The sequence below is a fragment of the Buteo buteo genome, chromosome 1, assembly GCF_964188355.1.
Source record: "Buteo buteo chromosome 1, bButBut1.hap1.1, whole genome shotgun sequence".
NCBI classification, from domain to species: Eukaryota; Metazoa; Chordata; class Aves; order Accipitriformes; family Accipitridae; genus Buteo; species Buteo buteo.
In genome coordinates this window covers 48871185-48887157 of record NC_134171.1, presented here as the reverse complement: position 1 = coordinate 48887157, position 15973 = coordinate 48871185, and the positions used below count along the sequence as shown (strand labels likewise).

The 15973-nt window shown below is 39.8% G+C and overlaps 1 protein-coding gene and 1 non-coding gene across 2 annotated transcripts in view; one reads left to right on the top strand and one right to left on the bottom strand.

The window, feature by feature from the left end:
* Nucleotides 1-378: 378 nt before the first annotated feature.
* Nucleotides 379-15973, bottom strand: part of DCHS2 (dachsous cadherin-related 2) — a 72380-nt gene continuing 56785 nt past the window's right edge. The window contains 6 exon segments of the mRNA XM_075035707.1: nucleotides 379-3002; nucleotides 5143-5281; nucleotides 8923-9209; nucleotides 10691-10821; nucleotides 13674-13825; nucleotides 15099-15310. Of these exon segments, the coding sequence (XP_074891808.1) occupies nucleotides 379-3002; nucleotides 5143-5281; nucleotides 8923-9209; nucleotides 10691-10821; nucleotides 13674-13825; nucleotides 15099-15310 (3545 nt within the window).
* On the top strand, nucleotides 7402-7508 carry LOC142037437 (U6 spliceosomal RNA). The gene has a single exon (XR_012652376.1). It is a non-coding gene; the product is annotated as a U6 spliceosomal RNA (small nuclear RNA).

Below are 15973 nucleotides of genomic sequence, written 5' to 3'. Positions count from 1 at the left end.
GGCATGCTAATAAAGTTTTTCCACAGTAAAGAATTACTACCATTTATTTCATTCATTATTTATCTTCTCATATTTTATGAGAAAACCAGTAAAATCGGTCAAGTTGGTTATCAGGCACCTGGCTGTATGATTTACATAGGAAACCACAGTTGTTGGGAGCTGAAAGAGGAGAAGCCTCATGGCCTCACAGTGTATTTTGGGAGGAACAAGATGGATAATTACCAAGTTTGTGGCTATGTTGTATTTTAACTTTTTCAGCTCATGAAAACAGAAGGAATACTGGTGATATAGCTCTGATAGGCATATTTTGCTTGTTAAACAATAGAAAAACACATTTTAAGCCATATTTTTTACCATAAACTACTGTTAGTTGATAACCTAGACCTGAATTTCTTCCTCTGTTGCAAGTTCACAGCTTGGATCAATGAGATGTGTTCCTATCATTTTCCCATCAGACATTACTGGAGAAGCAGTAGGTGTCTGCATGGTAAGTAAAGAGAGAGAAGGAGAAAAACTGGGGGTCATAGTTGGTGGAGGGTATCCAAGATTATGGATAAGGGGAGAACGAGGGTATTTTTTAAATGCTTGCCCTGATATTATATTTGGCATTCGTGGTGGCACTGTCCTTATGCCAGGCTGAGCTACTGATGTTATCAAGGGAGGAGGGAAAACAAGAGACTTCTTCTCCTTAGGGAAGCTATGAATGTGTACATTTTCATCTTTCAGTTTTGCAATATCATTAAACACTGAGGCAAGATGTTGAAATCTGGGTTCCCAGCTGAGCACATAATCCCAGTCATAACCACCTCCGAGATCCTCATCAGGGGTGCCAAGAGTTGCAAGTGAATCATACCCAGAGTCCTGCCTATCTGACATCAAGACATAGTCTCTTGTGAGGTCTGTCATTATGTCTTTCTCTTTTATTCCAATTTTCTTAATTGTTTGAGACAACATTTTATGTGCGAAGGCTGTGTCACAGGCTTCTTCTCTGTCTTCTTTAATGGCCTGCACACTCTCCATGCTTTGCATGGTAGCCATGACGTCCATTTCTCCAGACTGACAGGAGATCTGATCAGACTCTCTTGGGATCCCTGAATCTGGCACCCGTGAGCCGTGCTCGCTCAGCACCGAGCCAGTGCTCCTTCTGCAAGGATGCTCATTGATCCTTTTGATTTCCTCGTCCTCTGCAGTTTCTCCTTCGGCAGAACCGTGGCCACTGGAGTCTGAATGCCTGCAGGGGACACCATCATCCTTCCCTTCTTCGACTCCTACTAGGCTCAGCCATTCTGCTATGGCACCCATGGGAAGCATACTGCTCTCAGTACTTTGGATTTTCTGGCAGTCCTTATCTTCGCTGGCTGAATTCACATCAGTAGCTGAGGAGGATACTACTTCTTTTTTCACACAAGCATTCGTCAGATATTTCCACTTATGTCTTAGAATAAGTGCAGTAAGACTGACCGCAAGCAGTAGGAACACTATCAAGGAGACCGAAATGCTAATGGTCAGGCTGTATGCTGACACTATGGGATAACTCTCAGGAGAATTGGAAACATTTACCAAAACAGTGCATACTGTGAACTTTGACTCAATCTGGGGGCTATGAGCTCTTACCAACAATTCCAGGGTGTCATCATTCCTTTTGCTGCCATTTTTCTTTCTGTGAACAGCCTGAGTCAAATAAATATTACCACTGGTTTGATTCACAGAAAAGAATGAAGAGGTTTTTAGCAGGGAGTAATGAACAACTCCATCCAGTCCACCATCGCTGTCCGATGCTGTCACTCTGCCAAGCAACTGGCCTGCTTCGTTCCTCTCAGGGAGATTAAAGAAATACTGATCTTGTGTAAACACTGGGTCAAATTCATCTCTCCCCTCAATATCTACCTGAACTGTAACAGTAGCCAGTGAGTCACCTTTGTCTTTTGCTTGGATTATGAGACAGTACCTATTCTGACTTTCATAGTCAAACATTTGCTTTGTATGAATATCTCCTGTCAAAGGATCAATGAAGAACATGTTGTGGTCTCTAGGAGCTTCACGATGAGCCAAACATGAAGACTGGACGGAGTAGGTAAGGTGCCCATAGGAGCCTTTATCAAAATCCAGTGCATTGACAGCACACACAAAAGAAAACGTAGGCAGATTTTCACTGACACTACAGCTCAGGCTGGGAAACAGAAACAGTGGGCTATAATCGTTGTCATCTAGGATGCTGACAAGAACAACAGAAAAAGCCACATTTTTTACATCAGCTCCTCCATCTGTGGCTTGGATGATCAAAGTGAATTTCATGGTATCCTCGTAATCCAGGATTTTCATCAAATCCACTGATCCCGTTTTCCCATCCAAGCGAAAATGTCCCCTGTCATTTCCAGAGATGATAGCATAAGTGATCTCTGCGTTAGTGCCTGCATCGCAGTCATTTGCTGAAACTTCAGTGACGTGACTACCTACAGGGATGCTTTCCTTGAGATGAATATGGTATTCCGGGCTGCTAAATACTGGAGGATTATCATTAACATCCAGCACAGTTATTAGTACAGTAGCAGTTGAATTCAAGGAGGGCGTTCCATGATCAGAGGCAAGGAGGACCAAACGGTGAGAAGAAGCCGTTTCCCTGTCAAGAACGTTGTTCAAAACAAGACTGCCAACAAGTTTGTAGGATGTTTCTGACTCCATGACACTTGTTTCCACGGAGAATAAATTCTCAGCATTGCCATCAATAATAGAGTATTCAACATATGTGTTTTCACGGGTCCAATCATAGTCAATGGCTGAAAACGTGAGAACACTTTCTCCAGCTGAGGTATCCTCGTTCACACTGAGATTGTACAGAACTCTTGTGAACTGAGGGGCATAGTTATTTACATCTTCTATGTGCACCTCTACAGAGGTAACCGCACTCAGGGTGGGACACCCACCATCTGTGGCTTCTATCAGGAGCCGAATAATGGAAAACTTTTCCAGCCGTGTCACTGGTCCCGTAGCGAACACTGAACCTGAAAATAAAACAGAATTAACAAAAGACCACACTTCACGCTCACTAAGGCAAGTAAATGTGATTCCAAAAGCTGACTCTAATCAGTCATATTTGAAAATTACTCAACCGTAACAGCTGCACACCCCAAAGTAACTCTCTCACATCCAGAGAGTAGTGGGTCAATGGCTCAATGTCTGAATGGAGATCAGTCATGAGTGGTGTGTCTCAGGGGTCCGTACTGGGACCAGCATCCTTTAATATCTTCATCAGTGACACAGACAGTGGGATCGAGTGCACCCTCAATGACTTTGCAGGCAACACTAAGCTGAGTGGTGCAGTTGACGCACCTGAGGGACGGGATGCCATTCAGAGGGACCTGGACAAGCTCAAGAAGTGGGCCCATGTGAACCTCATGAGGTTCAACAAGGCCAAGTGCAAGGTCCTGCACCTGGGTCAGGGCAATCCCTGGTATCAATACAGGCTGGGGGATGAAGGGATTGAGAGCAGCCCTGCTGAGAAGGACTTGGGGGTACTGGTGGATGAAAAGCTGGACATGAACCGACAATGTGTGCTCAGAGCCCAGAAAGCCAGCCATATCCTGGGCTGCATCAAAAGAAGTGTGACCAGCAGGTCAAGGGAGGCAATTCTGCCCCTCTGCTCTTGTGAGACCCCACCTGGAGTACTGCGTTCAGCTCTGGGGCCCCCAAAATAAGAAGGACATGGACCTGTTGGAATGAGTCCAGAGGAGGGCCACGAAGATGATCAGAGGGCTGGAGAACCTCTCCTATGCAGACAGGCTGAGAGAGTTGGGGTTGTTCAGCCTGGAGAAGAGAAGGCTCTGGGGAGACCTTATTGGAGCCTTTCAATACTTTAAGGGAGCTTATAAGAAAGATGGGGACAGACTTTTCAGTAAGGCCTGTTGCAATAGGACAAGGTGTAATGGTTTTAAACTAAAAGAGGGTAGATTCAGACTAGATATAAGGAAGAAATTTTTTACTATGGGGGGTGGCGAAACACTGGAACAGGTTGCCCAGAGAGGTGGTAGATGTCCCATTCCTGGAAACATTCAAGGTCAGGTTGGATGGGGCTCTGAGCAACCTGATCTAGTTGAAGATGTCCCTGCTCATTGCAGGGGGGTTGGACTAGATGACCTTTAAAGGTCCCTTCCAACCCAAACCATTCAATGACTATGTTCATAAGCCATCTACTTCTACTTCACTCTTCACAGTCTATAGCTAAGCACCACAGAGAGAATGACATGTGACAATTTTCTGATCACAGTTGAAAACAGCCACTGGCCAAACATAAAGACAGGTTGGTGATTACAGAGTAACAAATGGGTAAAAACAGAAAACAGCTTTAACTGGGTGAGACATTCAGTGTTTATAGTTACCATCACCCAACAAACATTGCTTTCAAAAATTCATGTCATGTAAACATCTGGGAATAGCATGTAAGTGTAAGAACTTGCTCACTGAACAATAGTTGCACATCATTTTTGCAGTATCTAGTAATGTCTGAAGCTGATATTCCCCAAAATCTCATGTACACATGCATACAAAGAGAGAGATGCACAGTTTTCCACCTCCCAGAGTGTTACAACATTGGGCCAGAAAATTTAAACCAGTAAATCTCTTAACTATTGAAGAAAAGTATGTACTTTGGAGAGAGTGTTCTCAATTTAGAAAACTTCTAAATTCCATTTAGGATTATAGGATAATATAAGCTCTCTAAAGAAGCAATCTTAAAAACATACTGCCCAAGCTGTAGAGAAGCTCCATTATGATAGGTTCAACTTATACTGAAAAATACTAAGTACAAACTTAAATTGACTGAAATCTAATACGTGAGCTGAAACATTATAAATCAATGCAAAATGTACACCAACTTTTCTATCAAATCACATCAGAGGAATAGCACCTATAGGATGTTGTGACTAGCTGCCTCTTGCATGGTTCAGGGACAAACTGAGAACTCCAGTCTTTGATGTGACCAGTTCTTCAGCGACAATGGCAGATTTAGCCAGAACATACAGTGGACTTTGGCCACCAAAGATTTCCAGAACTTAAGTGATTACTGGCAACAGGTGAGGAATTGCAATAGGACTCTTCAATTTACACTGAAAAAGCTGAAATAATAAACTGTGCTTACAGACTCACCATTCTTGTGATCAATGGAAAATCCCTCAGAGGAAGAGAGGATTTTGTAGGAAATCATTCCATTATGCTCTGAATCCCTATCCACAGCAGAGACTGTCAGAACAGTAGCATCCACAGAAATTAGCTCTGGCAAGCTCACCTGACATATAAAGCAAAAGTACAGTTTTGATAGAGCTTAATAAAAGATTTTGAACATGAAAAATACATTTTCCTTCATTTGATCTTACTAGAAAAAAACAAACACAGTTCCCAGCTTTGGAAAAAGTTTCACCTACCCATTTTCTTCTGGGACAAAACTATAAAGAATTGAGATATTGCAAACGATGTATACAATACAGCCAAAATTTATAGTAAACTTTAAACAGTAGTAAAATACATCTAGTTCTAGTTCATTTTGACAATAAGTTCAGAGAATCACTGAATCTCTTTTTGCAATAGTACACTAATGGAAGGAATACCTACAATGGACTGCAACTAAAATTGGCTTTTCTCCCTGCTTTCAGAAACACCTTGATTTTCATACATGGAATACAGTCTGCAGTCCCCATCTGGAGTATATGATTGACCATTAAAAAAACCCAACATATGTACCCTGAAAATTCCAGCACCAGAGCACTTAATCATCAGTGGATTATTCCTAGAATTTAGTTTTTCAAAATACTCCCTTTTTTCTTCATATAATCTATGAAACCAAGAAAGCCCTTCTCCTTAAGAGCTTCCATTATTTGATGTCCAGATATAGTACTTTTGTGACCAAAGTTTCCTTCCACCTTATAAATCAAATTTCAAATGAACAGTATGATACAGCAGCTGCTTTTGTTATAACTTCAAGTGTTAGTTTAAATCATTTTAACAGAGTGATTATATTTATATAATAGCTATATATATACGTATAAAACTAGATATGAAAAGTATAAATATGAAAACACTTGAAAGGACAATAAAAGGGTAAAAATTACAGGATGATGAATAGGGAATTATACATATCATCGCCCAAAAAGAAGCAGTGTATCTTACTGTCCAAGCAATACACCAAAACATCAGGATTGTGGAGAGAAAAGCTCAGCTGTTTACATTAGTATAGTCAATAGAGCTACAGTGTTTTGCTTCAGTTAATAACACTGCCTGTAATGTCTGCTCCAATCTACAAAAAAATTCCTAGCCCTTGCACAAGCAAGTACTTGCCTAAACTATTCTCTGAAATCAGACACATATGAGGGTTGAGGAAAACTTAAGGCAAGGTCTAAAAAACACTTGAGCATTAATAGTGCCTTTTTTTTTTTTTTTTTCATAATTCAGACTTACGAGTTTGGGCAGTTTACACAAATCCTGACAACTCAGGCACCTGAAAGTTTCACAGGTGCCTACAGTCTGTCCCATAGTTATCTAAGTGACTAAACTGTGGTGCCTGCACATGCTCAGGTGTTGCAATTTCTTTACTAAACCAAATGTTTAGACTTATTTTTTGACTAAATCTGTCTGAGACTTATAAATGAAGCATTATTAAATCCAAGTCTTCTGTGGTGCCTCGTATTTTTTGGCTCTGAGCACATCCACCCCGCACAAAAAGTGCCAAGTCAAGCAAACAGCTCAGTTCACAGGACGGCAGAATTGCTGAGGCTGGAGAGCACCTCCACAGTGCATCTTGTCCAACCCTTGCCCAGAGGAGAGTCCCCTGGAGCACGGTACCCATGACTGTATATAGTTGAGTTTTTAGTATCTCCAGGGATGGAGACTCCACAACCTCTCTGAGCAACCTGTGCCAGTACTCAGTCACTGTTAGAATTTAAAAAGAAAAAGGTTTTCCTGATGTTTAAACAGAATGTTCTGTATTTCAGTTTGTGCCCACTGCCTCTTGTCCTGTCACTGGACACCACAGAGGAGAGTCTGGCTCTGTCTTCTTTACTCCCCCCACTAGTATTTACACACATCGGTAAGACCCACCCTGAGCCTTCTCTTTCCCAGGCTGAACGATCCATGCTCTAGGGTCTCTTGGGCCTCAGCCCAAGCCACACAGCCTAGCCCCACACAAACAAGTGCTAAGGAAACAACTCCTCTGGCAGCCTCACCTTTCCTGTGGCAGCCTTACTGCAGCCTAACTTCACCCGGAGCTCCATGCTTTGTCTCTCTCCCATCCCTAACCCTAACTCCAAGCCATTACATGTGCTGAGCCTTAGTCCAAGCCCCACAACCTTAGGGCAGATGAAGTCAGGGCAAAACCCTTTTAGCAGCCTACCCTTTAGAGCCTTGTATGGTACCGTGCTCACTTCGGCAGCACATACACTAAAATTGGAGTGATACAGAGAAGCTTAGCACGGCCCCTGCCCAAGGACGGCACACAAAATTGTAAAGCATTCCGTATTTTTTTAGGGATCTGGGGGTGCTGGTCGACAGCAGGCTCAATATGAGTCAGCAGTGTGCCCTGGCAGCCAAGAGGGGAAACCCCATCCTGGGGTGCATCAAACACAGGATAACCAGTCAGTCAAGAGAAATTATTATCCCCATGTACTTTAGCTTTGGTGCTGCCTCACCTTGAGGACTGTGTGCAGTTCTAGGCCCCACAATTTAAGAAGGATGTGAAGGGAATGTGTCCAGAGGGGGCAACAAAGCTGGTGAAAGGGCTGGAGGGAACGTCCTGTGAGAAGCAGCTGAGGGCTTTGGGCTTGTCTAGTTTGGAGAAAAGGAGGCTGAGGGGTGACCTTATTGCTCTCTACAGCTTCCTGAGGAGGGGATGTGGAGAGGAAGATGCTGATCTCTTCTCCCTGGTATCCAGTGACAGGACATGTGGGAATGGTTCACAGCTGCACCAAGGGAGGTTTAGACTGCACATTAGGAAGCATTTCTTTACTGAGAGGGTGGTCAAACACTGGAACAGGCTTCCTAGAGAGGTGTTTGAGGTCCCAAGCCTGTCAGTGTTCAAGAGGCATTTGGACAATGCCCTTAATAACATGCTTTAACTTTTGGGCAGCCCTGAATTAGTCAGGACTGGATGATCGTTGTAGGTCCCTTCCAACTGAAATAGTCTATTCTATTCCATTTTATATATGTTTCAATTCATTTAATCATCTTAGTGGCTCATAGTTGTCCATAGTTGCTAAACCAGCTTTGTTTCAAAACATTGTTGGACAACTTGACTTCTACAACATTCTAGCAGTTCAAATCCTTGTCCAGAAGTCCAAAAGCTGAGCTCTGTACCCTCCTCAGTCTTGTAGGGGATGTTGAGGACGTCAAAACTCATATCCCTCACTCCCTAGATCAGTGCCATTGCTATAAGGCTGGGTTACACATTACAAACTGTATGTACATGACATACCACAGGGGCATTTGCTACACCTCTGTGGAGCTGTGTAACTGAAAATGCATGCCACAGTAATGGGGCCAGAATAAATGTACAAACTTGTTTACCATTCTCTCAGAAGAAGGAAGTTCTGAACACTAGACCCTGCTCCCCAAACTGGTTTGGATTATATCCAGTAACCCCTAGTGATGAATGGATGGTGTATGGAGTACAGCTAGCATTCACACCACTTTCCTTCTGAAGTCAGAAACAACAAACATGAAAACTTAACAGTTCCATCAGTCCTTTTAGCAGAATTCCTAGGAAGGGTCTGGGGTTTCCCAGAAGAGCTCTTCTCTGTTTCTGCTCAGTAAAAGTTTGCACAGACCTTCCCTCTCAGTGCTTAAATGCATTTTTAAGACAAATAAAACAAGCACTCCAACTATTTATCATCATACACAGAAAGATATCCTATGTTCATTGTCCATTTGCCACATTCCCACCTGATACAAATCCTGAGTAAACACTGGTGGGTTATCATTGACGTCCAAAACAAGGATGGTGAGTTCTGCTTCTGTTTGATGTACAGAATCCGAAACTACGATTCTCAGCTTATACACAGCAGTTTCTTCAAAATCTAATGGTTCTATCACTGTGACTACACCGGTGTGTTGATCAATGGCAAATTTCATTCCGGGACTATTACCACAAATAAAACCAAACTGAAGTGCTGGCCTGGAGTCCTCATCACTTGCTGACACCTGAGTCACCGTAAAACCAGGCAGGGCATCTGAAACAGTAATTTTCAGAATAAGTCATAGCTAAAAGATGATGTTATACTTTCTGAAGATTTTGCCAATCTTGTAATATTGGATTTTAGATATATGTAAACTTTCTGTATTAGCTTTTGGTGTATTTTGACTTTGTGTTTTAGAATAAGAGCAATATCCCAAACTACTATGGAAACAGTAGTGGATTTCTTCAAATGCATCTTGCTTTTATTTTAGTATTAGTATTTTATAAATTTTAATTCAGGTTTTCTTTAGACTTTCCCAGATCCAGTGTAGCCATAACTGTTTCTTCACCAGCAACAGGAACTTCCATGATTTTCCACAAGCATTTAGGTGACATGAATTTATGGAACAGTGTAACAAACTTCAACAAGAATATTTAACTGAGGCATCAGAGTCCCCTAGTCCATGTAGAACCAGTGAAGGCAATTCTGAAGCTTTTCCAAAGGAGAAGGCCACTAGGGAGAAACGAGACCTCCAGCCAGGCCTACATGGCACAAAAATCTTCAGAGCTCAAGGTATAGTCCTATGAGAGTGAGAAACTGGATACAGACAGTTTTTGTCATGTGCCAGATTGACAGTACCAGGGATTGCAAACTGAACGTATTAGTGATCACCTAATAAAGCCTGGAGCTAACAGAAATTAAACCATTTCCCATTTGCATGCCTGGGGCATTAAGCCTCAAAAATGCTGTGCCATGTCCTAAAGCAAGTGTTCTTAAATGGAATACAAAAACCTAAATAAGTAGCCAGTTGTTTACAGCTGCTGTGCATCCATGACTCCCGTACTTGTCATTACCAGTGGGAGCTAAGTTTAGGAAAGGCTAAAAAATTTCAATAGAAAGACAGCCTTGATATCTTTTGTTAACAGGAGTACTGGAATTTCAGCACCTAAATCTTTATAAATTTTCTGCTGTGTAACTTAATGCATCACATGTGTGATGCCTGTATTTGAAAATGCTGGGCTTAAGACTCAAGGTCTGCAAATGTCACACAACATACCAATTGTATGATGGGATGAGAACTCAGGAGGTCCTGGGTCCTCCTCTTCATGATCATCAACTGGATCAAAATATAGAGCATTTTAAAGCTTCATTCATATTTACAGAAATTATTTCTTTCATCACAATGAAGTTCAAAATGTCTCATTTCTAGCAATGCTGGTTATAACACCAAGTATTTTTACTGGAGAAAAGCAGAATATGACACTGAAGTCCAAAATGAGCAGATTACAGATGTATTTCTGCAGTTTGTTTTCCTCTTTCTGAATTGCCTACGGTTTTGTTCCAAACTATTCTTAACCACAATGTCTAAAGATTAAGAATAATGCCTCTGAGAACAAAAGCAGATCACACTTTACGTCAATATTTCAGTATTATCCTTTTTACTACAGTTTCTTGGTTACACAAATCACCAAAAGCACTATTGTTGTCTGACAAATCCCAGTCTTAACAAAACTTAGCTGTACTATCACACTTACTTTCTGGGACCTCCACTTCACCTGGTGGTTGGACAACTGGAGCATTGTCATTAACATCTAACACTTGTATCCTCACAATACTTGTAGCAGAAAGTCTGGGGTTTCCTTTATCAGCAGCTTGTATAACTAACCTACAATTAAAGGAAGCAGTAATTGTCACTATTGGTCAGAAATCACCGAATTATCCACCAATGTTATAAGCAGGGGAAAAATTACAAACAAAAAGATTAGCCCTTTCTGCTCCTCATTGCAACTCTTGAATTCCACCTTTCTTTTTCTAAGGTTGACTGTCTGGAGTTTTATTTTTTGTGTCTTGCAGGAAAAATGTCCAGGAGATTCTAGGTGGCAAAACCATAACAAAATCATACAAAGAAAAGGAAGTATTCATCTGTATTCATTTCACCCAACTTCATAACAAATGTAGGTGGTTAAACAAGCTAGCAAGACTCTTTCAAATAAGACACATTTCTCCAGTTGGTAATTCAGAGCAGGAACTAAAATTTAAGTACTAAATTGTCCTTTGGAGGAACCTGACTCTCCTCATTGTTTATAAAGGGACAACAGGAATGTTAAAATTGAATAATATAAAAACATCCAAAGTAATATTCAGCCAAAATATCTGCAGAGATATAGAATAGCCCCCTATTATACTATAAATGTAAGTGATAAAGTGAAAAAGCTGAATACATGCACCATTTGACAATGGCAAAGTTCCCAGTGATTTTAGCGGGACCAGAATCTCACTGTCAGATTAAGACCTGTATGCTTCCATCTTACACCTGCATGAGGTTGGGAAGTAGATTCTGTTAACAATCTTTTGATTTCCACAAACAATGTAGCAAAGAAAATGGTAAGTAACAACCTGATAAAGATGGATACAAGGACATTTACTCTCTGCGGGAACTAGCTTCTGAGCAATACAGAGCAAATGTTTATTGTAAGCAAAGATTATTTGGAAGACTTCACCATTCCCTACTATTTAAAATTATCCAGAAGGGAATTCAAAATTAAATCTAACTCAACAGGTGCTCTAAAAAAAAAAGGAACATACCAAAAAAAGAAAACATCAAGCTATGTGAAAGGATATACACGTCACAGCCTGGCATCTCAATTAAACATTTTGTGCACTAACAACTGCATGTCGCATCATATTTTCTGGGTCTCCCTGCTGATCTTCTGAATGCTTTATTTCCCCCCCTTTCTTCTAAGTCACAGATTCTGTTTAAAGTGTCAAATAGATATTACTTCCTGAATGTTCACATGACAATATGGAATACCAAGGCTGTAACTCAAGCTGTGGATTGCAGCACTTCCATTCCTGAACCACACCAGCTCTGCTCTGGGTGTTCTTGTGGTTTCTGACGCCGACAGAACACATAACTTGAATTGCAGGCTAGTATTCAATCTGTGACCATGTATAATTCCATATAGAAAGAGTATTTTTTCTAGAATGAATATTGGTAAGGTATACATATGGAAATATTTTACTAAAAATAATCACTTTCTAAGGTTTCAGGAAAAAACTCTCATAAAAACATCTCAGCCAAAGCATTAAAATTAAGGTTCTGTCAACACTTTCATTGTAACTCCTATTATAAGGGACTTAGAACTTCTGGGGATGAAAACGTTCAATTTAGATAAAATAAACAACTTGCAAATTTGAAAGAACCAATGGTAACATTTTGAAATTAAACAAGAAAACAGTTTTGAAAGCTTCTTTTGCTATTCACATTTCACCTAACAATGTACAGATTAATAACATATTAATAAAGAGAAGGAATATGAAGTTTCAGATTCCTCAAACAAACTGTCAATTTAAAAGGCTAGAATTCCTACATAAATACTGAAATAAATCAGGCTCCCAGTTAAAGACAGATATGAGAATTATTATGTTTACATGTTCAATACTTCATCAACAGTAAACATCCTTCCTTTGAAGGATTTATTCCAGGTATTCTTTTAAAGTATTAGTTACCAACAAAATGTATTATGCTATTTAAATGACTAAAAATCAGAACTGATGTTTTTGATTCAGTGAAAAACTGAAAAAAATAAACTCCAAATGAAGTGTTCTGTATATTAGGTGAAAACAAAGTATTTTGGGACACTGTTATCAGATCACACTGACATTTAAAAAAGAAAGAAATCATATTCTGTTGAACTTTTTGATGTGGTTTTCTAAAAGTTGTTCTGGTTCATCAGAATTCTGATTGGATGTTTAAAACTTTGAGGCCCCAGAGGATAGGAAAACTTGCAAATATTTTAACTGATGCCACAACCATATGGGAAAAAAAGAACTAACTTCTACTGACACATACACAGAAATCTACTTTTTGTAGAGATTGCAGTATGTAAAAAGGGTGTATTAATGAATCTGCTATTTGTATTTTCTCTTCAAGGCATGATTTATTTGCTTTCTAATTCCAATTATGGCATGACCTGTAAAGAAAAATTGTCATGTCCACTCAATCATATTTACTCACAGTTTCTTGGAAAGCAGGAAAAAACTATTTAGTACAAGACAGCTTATAGATGGAAACAGCTTACAGAAGCATCTTTATCAAATTATGGAGAAGGAAATTTGAACTATATTCTATTTAAAGAACAGAATATGTGTGCTTTCTCTGTGTCTTTACTTATTTATAAACAAAGGTTACGGAGAGGGAGTGGCTGTACAGTTCTTAATAAACTAAAGTCCAGGAACTGTCATCATTCTGATAGCGAATCATCACACTCGTTTATATCAGTAAGTGTTGCCATTTATTAAACAAGACTATATATCTTCCCCTAAATTTGAGAAGTATGCAAGAATCCATGGTACAAATAGGCAGCTTTAGTGCTGTTCTCAATGCTGTCTGGCTTGCACCCAGGCTCTGTGGGTAATGGATATCAACAGAAAACTACAAAATACATAACACAAGCAATCTCAAGTTAAAGTGGACAAAAAGAAGAATACATTTTTACAAGAACCTGGCATACAAACCTGTAAGATGAAGTGTTTTCATGATCTAGGACTGTATTAGTTGCTAAAATCCCCCATGCTGAATCAATCAGAAATGTTGCATTTTCATTACCAGATAAAATTGAGTATTCAGTATCCCCATTCAGCCCACTGTCAAGGTCAGTTGCAAATACCTGTTTGGGAGCAAAACTGAGGCTTAATTCAAAAGGGCAGAATGCAGTTTCGGAAAGAAGAACCTCATGCTACAGTCTCTATTTCTGGTTACTTTCCTTTTGACTGCACAGATTAAGCAAACAATCATACTGGTCTCCAACATGAGTGTCACGTGAGGTCACAAAATCTGCTCATGAATTGCAATAGGATGTACATGAATTCTTTCCCTGAGTAAATCGAAATTCAGCTACATAAAGGGCTAGGGCTGAATGTAATCATTTTACACTGCTTATATTACTATAAGGTTGCTGTTAGAATGCTGTCTCTGTTTAGTGCATAAAAATGGGGCCTGGGACTGGCCCTTAAAGTAGTACTGCTATACAAACAGACAAAGGATAAAATAACTAAATTATTAAGTTTTCAGAGGTTTCATGGAATAGTTTATTAATTACTTTACAAAATACAAACCAGAAAATGTAAAAAGGGCAGAGGCAAGCTATAACCCCAACAAAATAAATAACATTAAACAGCAGTGAACAGGTCTCTCAGAGACTCCTCTGACTCTTCAAAGAGTTGTCTTTGTATTTTTCTGGTTGCTGAACAAGCATTATTATGAGTACGGGATCCAAACCATAGCAGAGGCAACCAGTCAGACTGAATAAAGGAAACATAATAGAATGTATTCTGTCATAAAATTTCAACTACACATCTGGGTTGACTGCCTTTTGATTCTTCTCCATTCCTGGACATATGTTTCTGTAAATACAATGTCCATCAGTTTCTAATCACTTTGCCCTGGAGGCATTCGTAGCTTTCCATTTATTTATTCTCTAGAGGAGGAATATCTTTAGTACCTAACATGACCCTCACTGTGACCTTACTTGCAATGCAAGAACATACACTGAGGAAATTATGCGTTCTCCTAGTCCAACTGATGTCTTCTTTTGCACTAACACGGCCAGCTGGAAACACTTTCAGAGAATGGATCCATTCAGAGGAAGTGTTTGCACATTTAAATTGAGACAAGCTGCTCTTTAGGCATCAGATTTTAAATTGAACTCTTGGGTTTGACTCTACTAGTTTGATGATTTGAAAGTATTCTTTTTATTGCTATAGCCCTTTCAGTAGATGCATTAATGCAAGACCCAGCCTACATTGTAACCAGAACCACAGCTTTGAATGGTGTTTTTCAACTACTTGAAGAGAGAAACAGAAAATTAAAAGAATTTAAAGTCCAGCTGCACAACTATTAAGAAGATAAAGAATTCTCTTTCAACTTATATTTCCACTTACCTGTATGATGTCTGTTATAGGACTTTGGCCTTCCCATACTGATGCTTTGTAGTAGCTTTGCTCAAATTTAGGTACGTTGTCATTCACATCTTGTATCAAAACTGTGACTCCACAGAGCGCTGAATTCAAGCTATTTTCAGCCAAAACTGAAAGATGTATTTTATTCTTAACTTCATAATCAAGAAACTTTGGCTCTTTTACTGTGATTGCACCTGGTTTATTAAAATAATAAAAAAAAATAAATCAAGATGTGACATATGTCTTCAGGAAAAAACATCCACAAATGCAGTTACAAAGTCCCTAATGTATATGGTCTCCTTCACTGAACACATAACAGAATTCCAGCAAGCTCCCCACTGTGTCCTTCCTCTACCTAACATCACCCCCCACATGCTAGTTACTGTACAAATCTTGGACAGCTAGGTTTTTACTGATCGACCACCATGTTGGCAATTTCCTAAAGCAAAGCCAATTTACTTGTAGAGGGATAGAGAGGAAGAAAGTGGCTGCGTGACATGTGCTCCTTGACACGTGACAGTAAGCCAGCTGTGTCTGAAGAGACTCTTGGACCTCATCTGAAAGTGGCTACATCTAGCCCTCCACCTATATCCAAATTGGGCAACAGCTGCATCAATTTCTGTATCTGACTGACATACAGGTAAAACATTGACTCCTCCTGATGCAGTAAGCCCCACCGCCCCAACTGTTATTCTATTAAAAATAATCAGTGAAAATTATTGAGAACACCAAGCACAACTAGACACCTCCACATTCAACCTGAAATGTCCTTGGAAATCCGTAGCATTGTTTTGATGTTCTAAGTAATACAGTAATATACTCAAAATTCTTCACTACATCTAAACACCAAAGATAGT